The 22,269-nt window shown below is 48.8% G+C and overlaps 1 protein-coding gene across 1 annotated transcript in view; it reads left to right on the top strand.

The window, feature by feature from the left end:
• ELP3 (elongator acetyltransferase complex subunit 3) overlaps positions 1 to 22,269 on the top strand; it is a 110,685-nt gene that overhangs the window by 53,660 nt on the left and 34,756 nt on the right. The window contains exons 10-11 of the mRNA XM_083494516.1: positions 7,527 to 7,720; positions 18,206 to 18,296. Of these exons, the coding sequence (XP_083350642.1) occupies positions 7,527 to 7,720; positions 18,206 to 18,296 (285 nt within the window). The remainder of the gene's footprint in view (positions 1 to 7,526; positions 7,721 to 18,205; positions 18,297 to 22,269) is intronic.

Below are 22,269 nucleotides of genomic sequence, written 5' to 3'. Positions count from 1 at the left end.
ACCATAATTCAAAAGCATCCATTCTCTGGCGATCAGCCTTCTTTATGGTCCAGCTCTCACTTCCCTACATCACTACTGGGGAAACCATAGCTTTAACTATACGGACCTTTGTTGGCAAGGTGATGTCCCTGCTTTTTAAGATGCTGTCTAGGTTTGTCATTGCCATATTTCAAAAAGTAAAATTTCTGATACCCCCACTAAGTAGTTAAGGTTTTTTTTTAGGAAACTTCCTAAGGGAAATGGGGCATATTCCTGCCTCTCTCCATTTGGCTGAGGGTGGGGCCTGATGGGCCGCATAAGGACTGCGGCTGCTGCCCAACAAGAATGGGTATTTGGGGAAAAGTCTCATTGGGAGTTTTTGCTGTTGTTACTGATATTACTGACATTAACTTTTTGTATCTTTGTTTTTATGTGGAAATTGTTTATGTAGTTTTAAGCCTCCTTGACATGGCCACTGGTCCCATCACCTCCTGGCAAATAGAAGGAGAAGAAATGGAGGCAGTGAGAGATTTTACTTTCTTGGGCTCCATGATCACTGCAGATGGTGACAGCAGTCATGAAATTAAAAGACGCCTGCTCCTTGGGAGAAAGGCGATGGCAAACCTAGACAGCATCTTAAAAAGCAGAGACATCACTTTGCCAACAGAGGTCCGTATAGTTAAAGCTCTGGTTTTCCATGTATGGAAGTGAGAGCTGGACCATAAAGAAGGCTGATCGCCGAAGAACGGATGCTTTTGAATTCTGGTGCTGGAGGAGACTCTTGAGAGTCCCGTGGACTGCAAGAAGATCAAACGTATCGGACACGACTAAATGATTAAACAACAACAGCAAGCCTCCTTGAGCATTGTTTTAACTGTGGAAAGGCGGCATAGAAATAAAATGATCATGATGATGTTCAGAATACAGCCCCAGCCTCAGCGGATCCCCATGCCCAGCCGGGGAGACCCGGAGACCTCCAGGAGAGAAGGACCGAAGAGGCCCTCAAGGAGGGGAGACAACCCCTTCGCCACCCACCCTGGGAGCCCGAGGGGGAGGGAACCCGAGGAAGGGAGGTGGTCCATGCCCAGCACAGACCCCCTCCACCGAGAGCTTTGCCTCACCCATGCCTGTGGGCTGCAATATGACGGGAGGTGCCAGTACCAGGAGGCAGAAGACAGGGCTGAAAAGGAAGCCGACGGTGGCCAAAGCAGGACAGAAAGTGTCAGTGACGAACACACAAAAACAGAAAACAAAAAAAAAGGGGCCCTAGGTTGCCATGCATGCAGGAAATTCCGGACGTCTCTTAAAATTCCTACCGGTCACCACTTTAAGCATCCGATTTCCGTACATGTCTAGACCCACCAGTTTCAGACACCCCCCTCCAGTTGTCCAGACCCGCCCCCCATGTCTAGACCCCCAGTTTCATTTTTTGCATGCTAAAACTGCTGGCACAGAATGTCACTTCTGTTTGCTGCTATTGCAAAATGCTCTCCTTGGGGTGTGTGTGTGTGTGTGTGTGTGTGTGTATTCTTTGCAAATATAACCAGAAGGGAAAAGAAAAGAAACATCAGCTCATATTAGCAATAAGAATAACCCCTGAAGGTCAGCACCCACCTGTGTTCTAAAATTCTCATCATCTAAGAGTGAGATATTTAAACACCACATGCCAGAGGTTTTCGCCTTATCAGATAACTGCCTAGCAAGATAGTGCATGATCTGAAATAGCAATGGTACCAATTTGACGTGTTGTAACATGCTGTAATAATGGAGAAGGGGCCAGAAAATATTCTGTTCATATTCTATTCTCAAACAGTTGTGATGAACTGATTACATATATATAGAGAGAGAGAGAGCCACCTTTTCTACAATGTGAAATGCGCCAAACATCAACCAATCCAAATTCAGTCATGTATTCTTTCAATGTAGACCTCACCAAGGATTGAAATTTATGGGGAACAAATGCCTATATTCTTGCTGGCGTCCATCTGTCTCGGGGGACAAAGGAGGGCTGTGCCTTTGTGGGTGAAGTCAAACCATTGGAAGGTTACAACGCCTGCTGTGGCCGTAGAGACTGAGACACCGCTTGATTGTAAAAAAAAAACCCCAAAAAGAAACCCCAACAAACCTCAAAGCAGTTTACAAAATGCTACAACAAAAATTAAAACAGCATTCCAAACAGGTAGAATACTGAAACAGGCTGACATTCACATCAGCTTTCTAATCATCTGGGTAGGCTTGCCTAAACGAGAATGTTTTTAGCAGGCGCCAAAAAGAATGCAATGAAGGTTCCTGCTTGATATCAATAGGCGGGGAGTTCCGAAGGTTAGCTGCTGCCACACTAAACAAGTTCTTACAACTTCAGAATGGGAATTGCTTGGCACCTGTAGCTGTGCCAGTTCTGTGGATCGAAGCAGTCGAGTGAGCACTTGTGGGGTAAAGGGATCTCGAGTTGGGATGCCGGTGGCGCTGTGGTCTAAACCACTGAGCCTCTTGGGCTTGCCGATCGGAAGGTCAGCAGTTCGAATCCCTGTGACGGAGTGAGCTCCCGTTGCTCTGTCCCAGCTCCTGCCAACCTAGCAGTTCAAAAGCACACCAGCGCAAGTAGATAAATAGGTACCATTGCGGCGGGAAGGTAAACGGTGTTTCCGTGTGCTCTGGCGTCCGTCACGGTGTTCCGTTGCACCAGAAGCGGTTTAGTCCTTCTGGCCACATGACCCGGAAGGTTGTCTGGACAAACGCCGGCTCCCTCGGCCTGAAAGCAAGATGAGCGCCGCAACCCTATAGTCTCCTTTCACTGGATTTAACCATCCAGCGGTCCTTTTACCAAAGGTGATCTCGTAGGTGAACCCAAGTTGTTAAGGGCTTTATATACTAACAGTAACACCTTGAACTTAGCCTGATCGCAAATTGGCCACCAGTGCAGTTCTCCGATAAGGGACAAGGCGGTCTCTTAAGTAACCGTTGTCCTCCAGTTGGTGGGAGTTTTGTCCAAAACATCTGAAGGGCTCTGGGTTGGTGAGAGCTGTTCTGCACACTCCCTCTTTTTACATTTTGTATCTGTTGTTCTAGTATAAGCAATCCCTTTGGTGTGGGGTGTTTTGCTCCCGAAACTTCTCCGTGGTCCTTGCTGCTCCCGGTAGCTCATATTCTTTCGCACCCAGACTTGGGAGTTGTTTTGTGGCAGTAGGCTCTGTGTTCCCACGTGCTGAGCAGATGATTACGGCACTCTTGAAACGTATTTGTCCCCCTCTTTCCCAACAGTTCTTACGCTAAACTTCAGGGTTCATCACACAGTCCAGATTGGCACAAAGGAGAGCGAGCGTTTGTATGATTTGGGGGCGGGATGGGGAGGAGAGAGAGAAAATCTAATCCCCTGTAGACTTTTAATTCTGGTGCCGCATAGGAAAGCGACAGAAATTATTGCATTTGTATGTGTCAACAGCCAAGGGACTGTTTTACGCCCTGCAGGTTTGGAGACAATCAGCAAAAGCAGTCATGGCTTTGAAGTGTTAATCTTAGCTGCTGCTATTCATTACCCTCCTAAGAATGCAGGAGTGAACAAGGAAGCCAGTACTGCAGAGTTTAAATCTGCTCTGTGCGCTCCTGGATTTGTTGTTGTTTAGTCGTGTCCGACTCTTCGTGGCCCCCTGGACCAGAGCACGCCAGGCCCTCCTGTCTTCCACTGCCTCCCGCAGTTTGGTCAAACTCATGCTGGTAGCTTCGAGAACACTGTCCCACCATCTCGTCCTCTGTCGTCCCCTTCTCCTTGTGCCCTCCATCTTTCCCAACATCAGGGTCTTTTCCAGGGAGTCTTCTCTTCTCATGAGGTGGCCAAAGTCTTGGAGCCTCAGCTTCAGGATCTGTCCTTCCAGTGAGCACTCAGGGCTGATTTCCTTTAGAATGGAGAGGTTTGATCTTCTTGCAGCCCATGGGACTCTCAAGAGTCTCCTCCAGCACCAGAATTCAAAAGCATCCATTCTTCGGCGATCAGCCTTCTTGATGGTCCAGCTCTCACTTCCATACATCGCTACTGGGAAAACCATAGCTTTAACTATATGGACCTTTGTTGGCAAGGTGATGTCTCTGCTTTTTAAGATGCTGTCTAGGTTTGCCATCGCTTTTCTCCTGGATTAGGAACGCAAAATTGATCTCCCCTCTGTTGTGGGTAACCTGTGCAACGAGAAGGCGGGCCCTGGGACCCCTCTCTCTGGCCTTTGGGATCATGCCCATCACCTTCTTTGAGTGCTTGTCCTTGAACTAGAGGGTGTGTGTGCATCTGTTGGTGCAAATGTCTGACTTTCGTTGTGCATCAGATGCAGCCTGCTTGGCATAGGTAAGAGTTGCGTCCGTTGCTGGGCTCCTTGTTGCTTCTGGCAACATTCAGCAGCCCAAATGACAACAAAATGTAGCCTTGCAGATCTCTTTCACAATGTAGGCACCACCACTAAAAAGGTCCTGCCTCTTGCTCCAGCCTGTCTCATCTCACACAATGATGTGGGTGGACAGCAGGAGCTGTACCATAAAACACTACAGTGGTACCTCGGGTTAAGTACTTAATTCGTTCCGGAGGTCTGTACTTAACCTGAAACTGTTCTTAACCTGAAGCACCACTTTAGCTAATGGGGCCTCCTGCTGCCGCTGCGCTGCCGGAGCACGATTTCTGTTCTCATCCTGAAGCAAAGTTCTTAACCTGAAGCACTATTTCTGGGTTAGCGGAGTCTGTAACCTGAAGCGTATGTAACCCGAGGTACCACTGTATTCTGGATGATGTCACTTTTTCCTGAATTCATTGTCAACTTGCCTGCCATAATAATAATAATAATAATAATAATAATAATAATAATAATAATAATAATAATTTATTATATGTACCCCGCCCATCTGGCTAGGTTTCCCCAGCTACTCTGGGCAGCTTCCACAAAGACCAAAAATACACTAAGATGTCACACATTAAAAACTTCCCTGAACAGGGCTGCCTTAAGATGTCTTCTGAATGTCAGGTAGTTTTGACATCTAATAGGAGGGCGTTCCACAGGGCGGGCGCCACCACCGTGGAGGCCCTCTACTGGGTTCCCTGTAGCTTTGCTTCTCGCAATGAGGGAACCTCCAGAAGGCCCTCGGCGCTGGACCTCATTGTCCGGGCAGAACGATGGGGGTGGAGACGCTCCTTCAGGTATAGGTATAGGGCGCCTCTCCTTTCTCCAGTACCTCTGGCAGAGATAACCAATTCCGAGGATGTTTCTCCCGCTAAGACAAGATAATCTACCTGTTTGCCAGGCCACTGATTTTCAGGGGAGGAGAGGTAGCTGTTACACAGCTGAGTAACTGCCCCTTCTACCTTGATGAAAAAGCAGCAGTTTCCTGGCACCGAAATGACTAATTTATACCAATCACCTCCCGATTATTTATGCCAGCCCGCAGGTTTACAAGGGCGTGAATGAATGGGAACCTGTCAGCGCCATTAGTGTTAATAACAGCAAGGCATGTCTCCCCTTCTCCCTTTTCTGAGGCAGACTTCTGCTGGCGAAATCAATTATTGTTCCTATAAAATGCGTGTCGTGGCTGGCGTGTCTGACTGCTGCACTGACAACGTGCGCCGCTGGGTTTTTAATTGACATTTTGTTGTTTTGCAATTCGTAGAGCAGCGGTTGCCCGCCGGAATAAAGCGAGGCGTGCACCCTGCCCCACTTCAGACTCTGCCAGAGCTGCGATGTTTTGAGCTGCAGGCGGCCCTTGATGGCTTTGGTTTTTGTTCTGCGGCGGAAAGTCGCGCTCTTGATGTTCGGGGCCTGCCGTCTCGGCAAACAAAGGCAATTGCCACCCCTCTCCAAGTGCTCCTGTAAGGCTTGATCTAGAGCAGTCTTCGCCACCCCGATCCTGGGCTGGCTGGGGCTGAGGTGAGCTGCAGCCCAAGACATCTGCAAGGGACTTTTGTAAATAAAAAATTTGCCCTTTTCCCTTATGGGGTATCCAAGAGCCCATATAGAGTCCTTAAGTAGGTTCCCTATTGGTAGGAGAAAATAACAGAGGCCAACCAGAGAATATTGAGAAGCAAAGCAGCTAGTAAGCCTGATCTTTATTGATCTGTTGCAACAGGGTGCTCCCCTCACCTGCAAGAGAGGAGGAGGGACCCAGAAAAATGGCATGCAAGGCCTTATAAAGACTTATGAAATTCCCATCCTGTAGATCAAGACCACCCCCAGAAACATCATACATACATCACAGAAGGGGTGTAACCTAAGACCACCCCTCAGATACATCCCACTTACATCACAGAAATTTTAATATTGTTTTTCTCCTGTTGTTGTTTATCTCCTGTCTAGCAGGTTACTTGATTGGATTTCCTGAGTAGCCTGGCCAGTCTTTTGTAATGATAAATACTTAGTTCCTGGCCAGGTCACAGGCTCACACCCTATTCAGACAGACATATCCTTAAGACAGGATTTGTGAGGAAAGAGACAATGGGGAGGCTTTTCCAGTTTGACCTTGCAGAGAAAGGATTTGGTCAATTTAGGAATCAAAATGGCCTTCCTGTGCTGATCTATGTATGTGCTTGGTTGGTACACTTATGAACATTACCATATATCTAAGACCATAAAATTCCTATTACAGGACACAGGGTTGGGGAAGGTGGATAAAAAGAAAACAGAAAGTACTTCTTCATGCAGCGCCTATTAAGGCTGTGGAACTCCCTCCCACAGGACGCAGTGGTGGCTCTAAAAGAGGATTAGACAAATTCGCAGAGGAGGAGAGAGCTATCAGTGGCTGCTAGCCAGTACGTCTCTGCTGTGCCTCCACAATCAGAGTCAGCAACCCTTCTGAACACCTGTTGCTGGAAACCACAGGAAGGGAGAGAGTTGGATTCGAATCCTGATTGAGGGTTTTTTCGTTTGGGGCATCCGGTCAGCCACTGTGAGAACAGGATGCTGGACTAGGTGGGCCACTGGCTTGATCCAGTAGCAGCAGCCTAGGACCCACATACCTACAGGACCGCCTCTGCTGGTATGCCCCGCAGAGGACCTTAAGGTCCACAAATAACAACACTTTGGAGGTCCCAAGTCACAAGGTGGTTAGATTGGTCTCAACTAGGGCCAGGGCCTTTACAGTACTGGCCCCGACTTGGTGGAACGCTCTGTCACAAGAAACCGGGGCCCTGAGGGACTTGACATCTTTCTGCAGGGCCTGTTCCGCCTGGCCTTTGGTTTGGACTCAGTCTGACCCTTATGTTTTCCTCCCGTTACGGTTTTGATTTATAGGCTACTATTTAAATGCAGCTGCATTTTAAATTGTATTTTAACCCGTATTTTAAATTGTTCCCCCCCCATTATGTTTTTATTGTAATTTTACTGGTGTTAGCCGCCCTGAGCCCGGCTCAAGGCGGGGTATAAATAAAATATTATTATTATTATTATTATTGTTGTTGTTGTTATTATTATTATTATGTTCTTTCAGCCTCAGTTATATCCCTGCGTGCAAACAAGAGCTGCTGAACTCATGCACCTTTTGCATTCTGATCTCGTGTCTCTCTTGTTTCCACCCCCCCCCAGGAGTTCTTTGAGAATCCCGCCTTTCGCCCTGATGGCATGAAGCTCTACCCAACCCTCGTGATCCGTGGCACCGGCTTGTATGAGCTCTGGAAGACGGGGAGGTACAAGAGCTACCCTCCGAGCACCCTCGTGGATTTGGTGGCGAGGATACTGGCTCTCGTGCCCCCGTGGACGCGAGTATATCGTGTGCAGAGGTAAAGTTGCTTGCAGTCAGATGGTGCTTTCAGGGGGGGGGGGCGCTCAAGGGTACACAGTACTGGCACCTCCCGCCCCCAGTGTTAAAAGTGTGGCCCTTACTATAACAGCTTCATGGTGAGTACTGGCCTCGGTTTTTCCTTTTTTTAAATCACTGGTGCCACTTACTGTGAAACAGAAACTTTCTGAAGGCTTGGATGTCAGAATCACTAGAGTCGCTCCTGCCCTCAAATCGTAGTGCCCTTATACAAATCTATGGCATGGCCATGTTTTGAATACTCTGCACAGTTCCAGTCACCAAACTTCAAAAAGGGTATTTTAGAGTTGGAAAAGGTTACTCTGAAACTACAACTAATCCAGAACGCGGCAGCTAGACTGGTGACTGGGAGCGGCTGCCGAAACCATATAACACTGGTCTTGAAAGATCTTCACTGGCTCCCAGTACGTTTCCGAGCACGATTCAAAGTGTTGGTGCTGACCTTGAAAGCCCTAAATGGCCTCGGTCCAGTAGACCTGAAGGAGCGTCTCCACCTCCATCGGTCAGCCCAGACACTGAGGTCCAGCTCCGAGGGCCTTCTGGCGGTTCCCTCCCTGCGAGAAGTGAGGTTACAGAGAACCAGGCAGAGGGCCTTCTCGGTAGTGGCACCCGCCCTCTGGAACGCCCTCCCATCAGTTGCTGAATCCCAGTTGCTGGAAACCACAGACTTGGGCCCTGCCTTTGGGGCATCTGGTTGGCCGTTGTGAGAGTAGGATGCTGGACGAGATGATCCGGTTTTGGCCTGGCCCAGCAGGATATCCTTCTGTGTGTGCCCCCCCCCCCGCCCCCGCCAAGCCCTCACTTCCTTCCATGCTCTTGACAATCCTCATTTGCCTGCTTGGCTCAGCCCAGCCTGCTGTGTTGTCATCCACTTCTAATTCTCATTAGGAACGCGGAGCTATTTCATGTGATTCAGGGTGCGCTCACAGGCCAGGCTAATCACATGGTAATTGCAGATGCTGTTTGATGATTCAGTAATGTGCTGCTCCTAGACTCTGTTGCCACTTGGTGAATCACCGTAGATCGTGACCTCTTGCCTCTTGGGCAGGTGCTTCCCTACTGGGGAGCCAAACTAGGGAGAGGTGATAAAAAGTGGCAGTGTTGCCGTAATTCACCTTTTCGATTATATAGACCCAAGAAAAGGTATTACAGTTAAGATGTGGGGGATGAGCTCGCAATTACACACACACAGCGTCATTAAAAGGAGGGGCTCTGGGGAGGCAGAGGGGGTAGCTTGGTGCTTACCACTTTGGGGCAGGGACGTGGTCTAAACCACTGAGACTCTTGGGCTTGCTGATCGGAAGGTCGGCGGTTCGAATCCCCGCAACGGAGTGAGCTCCCATTGCTCTGTCTCAGCTTCTGCCAACCTAGCAGTTCAAAAGCACACCAGTGCAAGTAGATAAATAGGTACCGCGGCAGCAGGAAGGTAAACGGTGTTTCTGTGCGCTCTGGTTTCTGCCATGGTGTCCTGTTGCTCCAGAAGTGGTTTAGTACTACTGGCCACATGACCCAGAAAGCTGTCTGTGGACAAACACCAGCTCCCTTGGCCTTAAGCGAGATGAGCGCCGCAACCCCATAGTTGCCTTGGACTGGACTTAACTGTCCAGGGGTCCTTTAGTAAAGGTAAAGGGACCCCTGACCATTAGGTCCAGTCGTGACTGACTCTGGGGTTGCGGCGCTCACCTCACTTTCCTGGCCGAGGGAGCCAGCGTACAGCTTCCCGGTCATGTGGCCAGCATGACTAAGCCGCTTCTGGCGAACCAGAGCAGCGCACAGAAACGCCATTTACCTTCCCACAAGAGCGGTACCTATTTATCTACTTGCACTTTGACGTGCTTTTGAACTGCTAGGTTGGCAGGAGCAGGGACTGAGCAACGGGAGCTCACCCATCGCGGGCATTCGAACCGCCAACCTTCTGATCGGCAAGTCCTAGGCTTTGTGGTTTAACCCACAGCGCCACCCGCATCCCTTTGCCTTTTACTAAACATGTGCATACAAAGCAAAGGGTGATGGGAGTTGCAATCCAGAATATCTGGAGGGCACCTGATGGCCAAGTCTGCTCTGGAATATAGAGGGGACCATCCCCAGTCCTGTTGTATCACAGGGATGCAGCGACTGCCATATGGGGAACGGTTGCAGTGTTTGGGACTTTTTAGTTTAGAGAAAGCGCAAGCGAGACGCAACTTGACAGGAGTTTATAAAATTCTTCATTAGGGAAACGGGACAGAGAAAAGCCGCCGCCCCTTCTTTCATAACCGTTGAACTTATGGCCATCCAATGAAACAGAGTGTTTGAGGTTTCAGTACATTTGTTTTTTTAAGAGAGTTGATCTTGTGTTTAATAACAATAATAATAAATTTTATTTATACCTACTTTCTCTGGCCAGAGCCAGGCTCAGAGTGGCTAACACCAGTAAAATTACAATAAAAACATAATAGGAGGGGGGGGACCAATTTAAAATACAGGTTAAAATGCAATTTAAAATGCAGCCTCATTTTAAAAGTAGCCCATCAATCAAGACCATAAGGGGAGGGAAACAGAAGGGTCAGACTGAGTCCAAGCCAAAGGCCAGGCGGAACAGCTCTGTCTTGCAGGCCCTGCGGAAAGATGTCAAGTCCCGCAGGGCCCTAGTCCCTTGGGACAGAGCGTTCCACCACGTCGGGGCCAGTACTGAAAAGGCCCTGGCCCTAGTTGAGACCAATCTAACCACCTTGCAACTTGGGACCTCCAAAACGTCGTCATTTGTGGACCTTAAGGTCCTCCGTGGGACATACCAGGAGAGGCGGTTCTGTAGGTACGTTGGTCCGAGGCCATATAGGGCTTTAAAGGTCAAAACCAGCACCTGCATGTGGGATTCCCTTGAGGGCATCTGCCTGGCAACAGTGAGAACAGGATGGTGGACTTGATAGGCCTTTGGCCCGATCCACCAGGCTATTATTATCTTCTTGCGTAATGTCCCAAATGTATCTGTGGTGTTCTCATATCTTCTCATATCCCACCCACCTTTTAACAGATAACAACTTTCATTAGCCAGAAAAGCAATTCGTTGTCCTACTTTAGCCAAGGCGCCAGTGGCCGGCCGATAACATTGCACAATATTAAACCCCGCATTTATCACCGACCCGTTTCTACCCAGCGAGGGAAGAATATCCAATTTGTAATTGTCACAGCCAAACGTTTCTAATAACAGCTGGCCTGCTTGAGGGTGGCAGTTAATCAAAAGAAAGGGGTGTCATTACCAAGTAATTCATCTTTGCCCATCAGGTGACCAGAATCAAAGTAAACCGTTTTTAGGACAGCGCTGTGCAAGTCTGAACAGGTATGATCCTCCAAGCTTGGCCTCTACACTTGAGACAAAGTGTGACGCCTAGGCTAGGGGATAAAGAGAAGAGCTTCCATAAACCTGAAGGAGCGTCTCCACCCCATCGTTCTGCCCGTACACTGAGGTGCAACTCCGAGGGCCTTCTGGTGGTTCCCTTGTTGTGAGAAGCAAAGCTACAGGGAACCAGGCAGAGGGCCTTCTTGGTGGTGGCACCCGCCCTGTGGAACGCCCTCCCATCAGATGTCAAGGAGAACAACAACTACCAAACTTTTAGAAGACATCTGAAGGCAGCCCTGTTTAGGGAGGCTTTTAGTGTTTGATGCATTTCTGTATTTTAATATTTTGTTGGAAGCCGCCCAGAGTGGCTGGGGAAGCCCAGCCAGATGGGCGGGGTATCAATAATAAATTATTATTATTATAAACACTTAAGGAGACCCTGCAGGATCAGACCAGTGGCTCATCTAGTCCAATGTCCTGTTCTCACAATGGTCCACCAGATGCCCATTATCGGAAACCAGCAAGAAGGATTTGAGGCCAAGATCAACTCCTCCCTCCTGGGGTTTCCAGAAGGATTGCTGTCTCCATCTTGGAGGCAGAACATAGACACCATGGCTTAGTGGCCATCGACAACCTCCATGAATTTGTCCAATCCTCTTTTAAAGCCATCCAGGCTGTTACCGCCTCCAGCCAGAGGGAGTTCCACAGTCCGACTGAATGTTGAGCAAAGAAATTCTTCCTCTTCTCTTTCCGGACATTCAGCTTCACTGGATGTCTACGAGTTCTAGTCTTAGGAGAGAGGGAGAACAGCTTTTCTCTGTCTGCCTTTTTCCATGCCACACATAATTTTTAAAACATCTGTCACGTCGCTGCTTGCTCATCAGGCAGAGGGCCTTCTCGGTGGTGGCGCCCACCCTGTGGAACACCCTCCCAGCAGATGTCAAAGAAATAAACAGCTATCTGACGTTTAGAATACATCTGAAGGCAACCCTGTTTAGGAGAGTTTTTAATGACTGATGTTTTAATGTTTAATAATAATAATAATAATAATAATAATAATAATAATAAATAATAATAATTTATTCTTTATACCCCGCCCATCTGGCTGAGTTTCCCCAGCCACTCTGAGCGGCTGCTAATCAAGTGTTAAAAACAATACAACATTAAATATTAAAAACTTCCCTAAACAGGCTTGGCTCTTAACAGAAGGGAATTTATAGAAGAAAAGTCCTAGATGTCCTGCTCCCTGCCCTGTAGATTTTTTTCCACCCAACTTGGGAGGGCGGGCCTTGACTGACTCCAGCTACAAAAAGCTGAGGCTTTTGGGTTTTTTTAATCTTTAAGATTTTTAATCTTTTGTTGGAAGCCACCCAGAGTGGCTGGGGAAACCCAGCCAAATGGGCGGGGTATAAATAAATAAATTGCTGTTGTTGTTGTTTTCCCCTAAACTAAAACGTCTCACGCTTTCTGCCTAGGGGAGCTGCTCCCTCCCTTTGATCAGTTTGGTTGCTGTTTCTGAACCTTTTCCAACTCTACAATATCCTCTGTGAGATGAAGCAACCAGAACTTACCACTTGGCCATGAAGCTCCTTGGCCGGTCGCACTGCACCTCAGCCTAAGACTACCACACAAGGTTGTTGTGGAGATTAAGTGAGGAGAAATATATACACCCCCTTCAGCTTGTTGGAGGAAAAGGGTGGGATATACAAGCAAGGAACTAATAAAATCGATATATAACAACCAGCTCAGCATCCTAACTTGTCGCGTTCTAAGCTTCACATGATCTTGCAAGGAGACAGGACTCCCAAAGAGCATCTTGAAACATTCGGTTTCAGTTGGATGTGGGGAGAGCAGGTTTTCCTCTGTCTTGAGTCATGCCTGCAAAACTGCCCAAATTTGCATCCCTCTGTGCTGTCAGCACACGGCAGGTGATCCTACCGGCATGTCCTTGGGCACCCTAGTGCCCTGTGTCGCTGTTCCAGAGATGGCAAGATGCGCCTGACTGGATATCACAATGTATTCCTTTCAAGGAGGCAGAGAGCTCTTGCTGGCATCCTCATTCCGACTCACCCAGCCGCCTCTGGACCCTCTGGAAGTCTCTGGTAATTGGGACAAAGCAGGGTTCTCCTCCGACAGCCTCGCTCCTGACGTGCCTAGACGACGGAGATCGCGTTCCCCTCCGGTGTCCCCTATTTTAGGCTGTGCAGAGAAACGATGATTGCCTCTAATTGCTTCTGTTCGGAGACCTGTTAACGGCTTGATGATGTTGTATTTACTCTCGGAAACGGGCTGAATATATTAGCGAGGGAGGGGGTAGTTACTGTGGTTTGGGGAAGGGTGTAGGCAGCGGAGTCAATGCAGGAGAAAGCAGGGGGTTGTTGTTGTTGCCGTTTAGTCGTGTCCGACTCTTCGTGGCCCCATGGACCAGAGCACACCAGGCACTCCTGTCTTCCACTGCCTCCCGCAGTTTAGTCAAACTCATGCTGGTAGCTTTGAGAACACTGTCCAACCATCTCGTCCTCTGTCGTCCCCTTCTCCTTGTGCCCTCCATCTTTCCCAACATCAGGGTCTTTTCCAGGGCGTCTTCTCTTCTCATGAGGTGGCCAAAGTCTTGGAGCCTCAGCTTCAGGATCTGTCCTTCCAGTAAGCACTCAGGGCTGATTTCCTTCAGAATGGATAGGTTTTATCTTCTTGCAGTCCATGGGACTCTCAAGAGTCTCCTCCAGCACCAGAATTCAAAAGCATCCATTCTTCAGCGATCCCGAACAGACAGACCCACAAATTGTGGAGCATTGGTCTAGCTGGCAGGCATTGATGAGAGACCCACATTTGGGAAACACTGATACGTATCTTAAAGTAGCATAGATGCAATTAGCCCATATTATCCACACTGGAAGGACAGATCGTGAAGCTGAGGCTCCAGTACTTTGGCCACCTCATGAGAAGAGAAGACTCCCTGGAAAAGACCCTGATGTTGGGAAAGATGGAGGGCACAAGGAAAAGGGGACGACAGAGGACGAGATGGTGGGACAGTGTTCTTGAAGCTACCAGCATGAGTTTGACCAAACTGTGTGTCACAAAGAGTTGGACACGACTCAACGACTCCCCCAACCTCGGGCTCTCAGAAGTCATTTGACCACAACCCCCATCATCCGTGACTGGGTGGGCTGAGGCGTAGTCTGGGAGCACCTGGGCACCCCAGGCTGAGGCCAGCCGCTCTGCCAGCGACTCCAGGCTGGTGTTGTCATTGGGACCTGTGCTTTTTTACCTTCTCCACAAATGGCCTGGAGTCAGGGGCGAGCAGGAGAGTAGCCAAGCCTGCCGACAACATCACATCGTTCAGCATGGTTGAAATTAAAAGGCTTGCAAGGAGCTCCGAAAGGACCCATCTGTATGGAGCGAATGGGCAGTAAAAAAGCAAATGCAACTTCAAGTGAAATCTTAATTTCACATATTACGTTCACGGGGTCTGAGCCGGCGGTGGAAGACCTGGAGCGAGCCTTTGGGGCCGTGGCGCAGAACTCGATGGAGATGTCGACCCGGTGTGCGGCATCTCTGCGAAGAAGGTGAATTGCATGTCGGGGATCATTAGGAAAGGAATTGGAAACAAAACTGCCAATACCAGCATGCCGTTATACAAATCACGGTGTGACCATGTTTGGAATACTGTTAACAGTTCCACCTGCGTCGCCTCAGAAAGGATGTTGCAGAGTCGGAAAAGGTTCAGAAAAGGGTGACACAAAAAAATAAATTCTCTTCTGTGACGAAGGGTTGTTGTTGTTTAGTCGTTTAGTCATGTCCGCCTCTTCGTGACCCCCTGGACCAGAGCACGCCAGGCACTCCTGTCTTCCACTTCCACTTGGTCAAACTCATGCTGGTAGCTTCGAGAACACTGTCCCACCATCTCGTCCTCTGTCGTCCCCTTTTCCTTGTGCTGGCTAAATTAGTCCTATTTGGGCCAGCGAGGAAGTCAGGGGAGAATTAGCTGTGGGATCCCAGAGCGGGTAATCTTCATAAAAAGGGGAGGGGGGGGGAAGAAGTGGGATAAAAGAACAGACTAAGTTCAAATTGAAAGCCAGGCGGAATAGCTCTGTCTTACAGGCCCTGCGGATTGAAGTTAAATCCTGCAGCGCCCTGATCTCATGGGACAGAACATTCCACCAGGTCGGAGCCATCACTGAGAAGGCCCTGGCCCTGGTGGAGGATAGTCTGACTTCCTTAGGGCCCGGGACCTCTAAACTATGGTTATTCATGGACCTTAAGGTCCTCTGTGGGCCAGACCAGGAGAGGCGATCCCGTAAATACGAGGGCCCTAAGCCACAAAGGGCTTTAAAGGTCAAAACCACCACCTTAAACCTGACTTATAACGTCTGTGAGGCTTAAATTATCACTCACCACTGCCCCAAAGTGATTAAGCTAACGATTTGCCGGCGACTGGCTGTTTCCCTCAACTTCTCCATCAGTCTTCTGACTGTCCTTTTGTAGAGGGTCCTTTTGCCAATTGTCACGCTGTCCCCCAGAGTGTAATGTGCAGCCAGTGTTTTTGTCACGGAGAAGAGTTTTTAAAATGCATCAGGACGTCTTGCCTCGCTCGGGAGCGCCTTGCTTCACAATGATCCACTTAAGAGAGCTTTACAAGTACGGAGAAAAGAGAACAGCCACAGAGAACAGCCAAAGAGAACAGTGGGAGGTTTGTCTGTGTCCGTCTTGATTCTAGAGCGCCATAGATCTGTACCTTTCTTCCACGGAGTCTGGTGTGAATCAGAAGTAAAATCGACGTACCCCAAGCCAATGCTGTATCGAGAGCATAGCAATTAGTTCAGGCTTTCTCAACCTCGGCCCTCCAGATGTTTTTGGCCTACAACTCCCATGATCCCTAGCTAGCAGGACCAGTGGTCAGGGATGATGGGAATTGTAGTCTCAAAACATCTGGAGGGCTGAGGAAGCCTGAATTTAGATGGTTTGTCCTCGGGATGGAACGAAGCATGCAACAAGTTGAAGGAGACCCCAGCAAGCTTAGGAAGTTGTTGGCCTCTAACAACGGACGTCCCCCTGATCTTTTTACAATTATTGGCCGCTGTGAGAATCACTTGTGCAGTGGCTCAGATGGAAGGATGGAGGCTTGGGGAAGTCACAGAAGCACAGAATTGTAGAGTTGGAAGGGACCCTGAGGGTCATCCAGTCCAACCCCCCGCAATGCAGATGGCACCTGTTTACAAACCTCCAGTGGAGGGGAGACCTTCCAAGGGAGTCCGTTCCACTGCCAAAAAGCCCTGACGGTCACAAAGTTCTTCCTAAGATTTAGTTAGAATCTCCTTTCTTGTTTACTTGAATCCACTGGTTTGAGTCCCACCCTCTGGAGCAGGAGAAAACAAGCTTGCTCCCTCTTCCATGTGACAGCCCTTGAGATATTTGAAGCTGGCTCTCATATCCCCTCTCAGCCTCCCCTTTTCCAGGCTAAACACACCCAGCTCTCTCAACTGTTCCTCATAACCATTCCTCATGCCACTGTATTCTGCTCTGGTCAGACCTCACCTGGAGTACTGTGTCCAGTTCTGGGCACCACAGTTCAAGAAGGACACTGACAAACTGGAACGTGTCCAGAGGAGGGCAACCAAAATGGTCAAAGGCCTGGAAACGATGCCTTATGAGGAACGGCTAAGGGAGCTGGGCATGTTTAGCCTGGAGAAGAGGAGGTTAAGGGGTGATAGGATAGCCATGTTCAAATATATAAAAGGATGTCACATAGAGGAGGGAGAAAGGTTGTTTTCTGCTGCTCCAGAGAAGCGTACACGGAGCAATGGATCCAAACTACAAGAAAGAAGATTCCACCTAAACATTAGGAAGAACTTCCTGACAGTAAGAGCTGTTTGACAGTGGAATTTGCTGCCAAGGAGTGTGGTGGAGTCTCCTACTTTGGAGGTCTTTAAGCAGAGGCTTGACAACCATATGTCAGGAGTGCTCTGATGGTGTTTCCTGCTTGGCAGGGGGTTGGACTCGATGGCCCTTGTGGTCTCTTCCAACTCTAGGATTCTATGATTCTATAAGGCTTGGTTTCAGATTCTTTGATCCTCTTGGACGCCCTCCTCTGAACACTTTCCAGCTTGTCAACATCCTCCTTAAATTGCAGTGCCCAGAGCTGGACACGGGATTCCAGGTGGGGTCTGGCCAAGGCAGAATAGAGCGGGACTTTGACTTCCCTTGATCCGGACACTGTACTTCTGTTGATGGAGCCTAGAGTCCGTCAGGCCCAGTGGTCAACCAGATGGCTCAAAGGGGGGCTTGCAAGAAAGACCCAAGTGTAACCCAAATGCCCTCAAACCACTTGCATTGCTCAGCACCTTTAAAGCCCTATACTGCCTGGGACCCTCGTACCTACAGGACCGCCTCTCCTGGTATGTTCCACGGAGGACCTTACGGTCTTCAAACAAAAACATCTTGGAGATCCCGGGCCACAGGGAGGTTAGGCTGGCCTCAACCAGAGCCAGGACTTCTTCAGCTGTAGCCCCGATCTGGTGGAACGCTCTGTCCCAAGAGACTAGGGCCCTGCAGGACTTGACATCTTTCCGCAGGGCCTGCAAGACAGAGCTGTTCCACCTGGCCTTTGGCCAAGGCACAGTTTGACCCCCTCCTTCTGTAATCCTCATAGCCCTCTAACCCAATGGTTGCCATTAATTTGACTCTGAGCTGATTTTAGAATGAATTGATTTTAGAATGCTGTGTTACTTTTATTGTTGTTAGCCGCTCTGAGCCCGGCTTCGGCTGGGGAGGGCGGGATATAAATTAATTACCGTATTTTTTGCTCTATATGACTCACTTTTTCCCTCCTAAAAAGTAAGGGGAAATGTGTGTGCGTCCTATGGAGCGAATGTAGACTGTGCAGCTATCACAGAAGCCAGAACAGCAAGAGGGATTGCTGCTTTCACTGTGCAGCGATCCCTCTTGCTGTTCTGGCTTCTGAGATTCAGAATATTTTTTTCTTGTTTTCTCCTCCAAAAACTAGGTGCGTCTTGTGGTCTGGTGCGTCTTATAGAGCGATAAATATGGTATTGTTATTATTATTCATTGGCATACTTCCATTGCCAGTGGAAAACGTTTGTAATCCTTTTCTTAATGTCTTGCTTTCAGAGATATTCCGATGCCCCTCGTCAGTTCTGGAGTAGAGCACGGTAACTTGAGGGAACTCGCTCTGGCCAGGATGAAAGACCTGGGGACGGAGGTAAAATGCGATGTTCCAATCTAGCTTCTCTGATGTCTCCTTCCTGCCTGTTCCAGAGATGATCTGACTCCCACGTGAAGTGTGCTTTGTTCCCAGGAATGGTACAAGAGTAGGGTCGCAAGCCACAGCCTCCCACCCAGCAAGATCTTGTGGACAGGGGGCAGGGAAACATTGCCAAATTCTGCATGGTCTTTTGGGCACCATGCCATCTTGCCCTCCCTCCTCAAACTCAGCTGGGGCACCTGAAGGCTCGTTGCTCTTAAAATCGGAAGAGAAGTATCTATGGATCAAATCCAGACATGCACATCATAAAATTTATACAACACTCAATTATAAAAGCAAAACAAAAAAACCTCAAAGCAACATAGAAAAAAATGAAACAATAAAATTGTCACTAAGAAAAAATAACAGTTAAAGACACTTTGAGACGTTAACGTAACAGTAGACTAAAAGCAGATTAAAACTCGCACCAGCTTTCTAAAACATTTGGGCAGGTCTGTCTAGACGAGGAAGTTTTTTGCAGGCACCGAAATGAGTACACTGAAGGTGGCTGCCTTGGTTTCAAGAGGCAGGGAGTTCCCAAGTGTAGGTGCTGCCACACTAAAAGATCAAGTTGTTGCAAACGCAGAACGGGTCTTGCGTGGTACCTGTAACCGTGCCAGTTCTGCAGATAAATGAAGGGTTTGAATGGGTGCATTTGGGGCAAGAGGATCTCGCAGGTGATCTGGTCTCAAGTTGCTATGGGCTTTGAAGACTCATAGTAACACCTCAAACCTGGCCCAGTAGCAAATCGGCAGCCGGCACAAACCTCTGAGCACAGGCGTTGTATGCTGACAATGCCTTGCTCCCATCAGCAATTGCGCTGCAGCATTCTGCGCTCGCTGCAGCTTCCAGATCAAGAACGCAGAACTGGTGTGTGAGTGCAGAGGAGATCTTAATCGCAGAGTCTGCCCTGGGGCCCTGACACAGCTCTGGTGGCTGGGGCTGAAGGGAATTGTAGTCCAAAACCTCCGGAGGGCACCCGGTTGGGGAAGACCCTCTTAGATCACAGCTCCCGTCCGCACACTGGTTTCACTCCATCTGCTTTTCTGCAGGCAAAGACATTTTCTCCCGCTTCCTCATTCATTTATGTATGTATGAAGATTAATATCCTGCCCACCGGCTCACAGTCAAGCTCTCGGAATGGCTTGCAATTAGAAACAAAACAACAAGAGCGTCATCAGATTATAATGGCGCAGCTGAAAATGGCAGCGGCCATAAACAAAAAAGCAGATAGCAAATTCAGATAAATAGGAAAAGGTTTTTTGCCTGGCGCTGGAAGGATAAAAGGCTTGCCCAATTCGTGGCTCTCCAAGACAAGAGTTCAACAGCCAATCCTTCCCGTGGGGTGAAATGGGTGGTGACCAAGAGACAGCAACACTTAAGCCATGTGGGGACAAAACCAACCCTTTGACCTGCTCCAGACTTTCAGGTAGCTCACGTAGGTTGTTAGAAACTGGCCCAATATGTTATGACCCTTTGGACCAGTCCCAATCAAGTCTCTTGCAGTGAAGTTCTGGACCACCAGAAACTTCTAGGCAGTCTTCAAGGGCAGCTCAACATACAGAGCACTGCAGCAGTCTTATTCAAGTTCTGCATTCAAGGTATCTGAAGAAGTGTGCATGCACACGAAAGCTTATACCAAAAACAAACTTAGTTGGTCTCTAAGGTGCTACTAAGGGACTCTAAGGTGCTACGGGACGCGGGTGGCGCTGTGGGTTAAACCACAGAGCCTAGGGCTTGCCAATCAGAAGGTCGGCTGTTTGAATCCCAGCGACGGGGTGAGCTCCCGTTGCTCGGTCCCAGCTCCTGCCCAACCTAGCTGTTCAAAAGCATGTCAAAGTGCATGTAGATAAATAGGTATCGCTCCGGCGGGAAGGTAAACAGCGTTTCCATGCGCTGCTCTGGCTCGCCAGAAGCGGCTTAGTCATGCTGGTCACGTGACCTGGAAGCTGTAAGCCGGCTTCCTTGGCCAATAAAGTGAGATGAGCGCCGCAACGCCAGAGTAGGTCACGACTGGACCTAATGATCAGGGGTCCCTTTACCTTTAAGGTGCTACTGGACAATTTATATATATATATATAGAGAGAGAGAGAGAGAGAGAGAGAGAGACTCTGCTTCAGACCAACACTGTTGCCTACCTGAATCAAGTTCTGCAAACCTTCAGGTTACAAGTGGCCAGACTTCCTTTCTCCCAGAAGGGTCACAGCTGGTGTAACCAGCATAAGCTGGTGCTTTGTGGCCCAGATCTATCACCTGAAAATCTAGAACTAACAGCATTCCCAAGCTGTGAACTTTATCTTTTAGGGCAGGATGGCTAGCATGTGGCCTTCCAGATGTTTTCGGACACAAACTGCCGTCAGTGCCAGGCTGTATGGCCAGTAGTTTGGGCTGGTGAGAGTTGTCCATGCCTATCTAGAATAGTTTGAAGATGACACAGGCCAAGGTACCATGGACAGGTAGTTTGCATTGCTTGATAGGTCAAGGTCAAGGTGTTCTAGATAGGGGACTCCCTATTACTCACATCAGATTTATGCGCCTAGAAATTGTTATTAATAATAATAATAATTTATTATTTATACCCCGCCCATCTGGCTGAGCTTCCCCAGCCACTCTGGGCGGCTCCCAATCAAGTGTTAAAAACGGTACAGCGTTATATATTAAAAACTTCCCTGAACAGGGCTGCCTTCAGATGTCTTTTAAAGAATGGATAGCTGCTTATTTCCTTCACATCTGAAGGGAGGGTGTTCCACAGGGCGGGTGCCACTACCGAGAAGGCCCTCTGCCTGGTTCCCTGTAATCTCACTTCTCGCAATGAGGGAACCACCAGAAGGCCCTCGGCGCTGGATCTCAGTGTCCGGGCTGAACGATGGGGGTGGAGATGCTCCTTCAGGTATACAGGACCGAGGCCGTTTAGGGCTTTCAAGGTCAGCACCAACACTTTAAATTGTGCTCGGAAACGTACTGGGAGCCAATGTAGGTCTTTCAAGAGACCACTTTCAAGGTCGGTGTTATGTGGTCTCGGCGGTCGCCCCCAGTCACCAGTCTCGCTGCCGCATTCTGGATTAGTTGTAGTTTCTGGGTCACATTCAAAGGTAGCCCTACGTAGAGTGTTGCAGTAGTCCAAGCAGGAGATAACTAGAGCATGCACCACTCTGGTGAGACAGTTTGCAGGCAGATAGGGTCTCAGCCTGTGTACCAGGTGGAGCTGGTAGACAGCTGCCCTGGATACAGAATTAACCTGTGCCTCCATGGACAGCTGTGAGTCTAAAATGACTCCCAGGCTGTGCACCTGGTCCTTCAGGGGCACAGTTACCCCATTCAGGACCAAGGAGTCCCCCACATCAGCCCACCCCTGTCCCCCCAAAACAGTACTTCTGTCTTGTCAGGATTCAACCTCAATCCATTAGCCGCCATCCATCCTCCAACCGCCTCCAGACACTCACACAGGCCCTTCACCGCCTTCACTGGTTCTGATTTAAAGGAGAGGTAGAGCTGGGTGTCATCTGCATACTGATGAACACCCAGCCCAAACCCCCTGATGATCTCTCCTCCTGCATTCCGAAGGAACTTGCTCAAGAGTTTCTCTGCAGAACATTATATTACTGCTCCGCCTTCCAATTCTATATCTCTCCAGCATAGAACACAGTGAGAGTTAGCACCTCATTCTGTGTCTTGGCACTTTACATCAAATAGCACATTTCCTCCTGAGATGCATATTTGCTCAGTGAAACCGATGCCAATCAGTATGTCCTTTTTTGCATCTTAAAACACCAAGGATTGGGCTTTTATTTTTCCCAGAGATTCATTAGGGACGGATCAGTGAGCATTTTTATTTTGAAGCCTCCCCGTTTGAAATGATCGGGTTAAGAACTCTTATCCCAACTTCATCTTAACTCTGGGGGTGATTATGGGGAAGACAGTGTCCCTTATC

Source organism: Podarcis liolepis, assembly GCF_965112155.1.
Source record: "Podarcis liolepis genome assembly, chromosome: 3".
NCBI classification, from domain to species: domain Eukaryota; kingdom Metazoa; phylum Chordata; class Lepidosauria; order Squamata; family Lacertidae; genus Podarcis; species Podarcis liolepis.
This window is presented reverse-complemented; position numbering and strand designations above follow the sequence as displayed.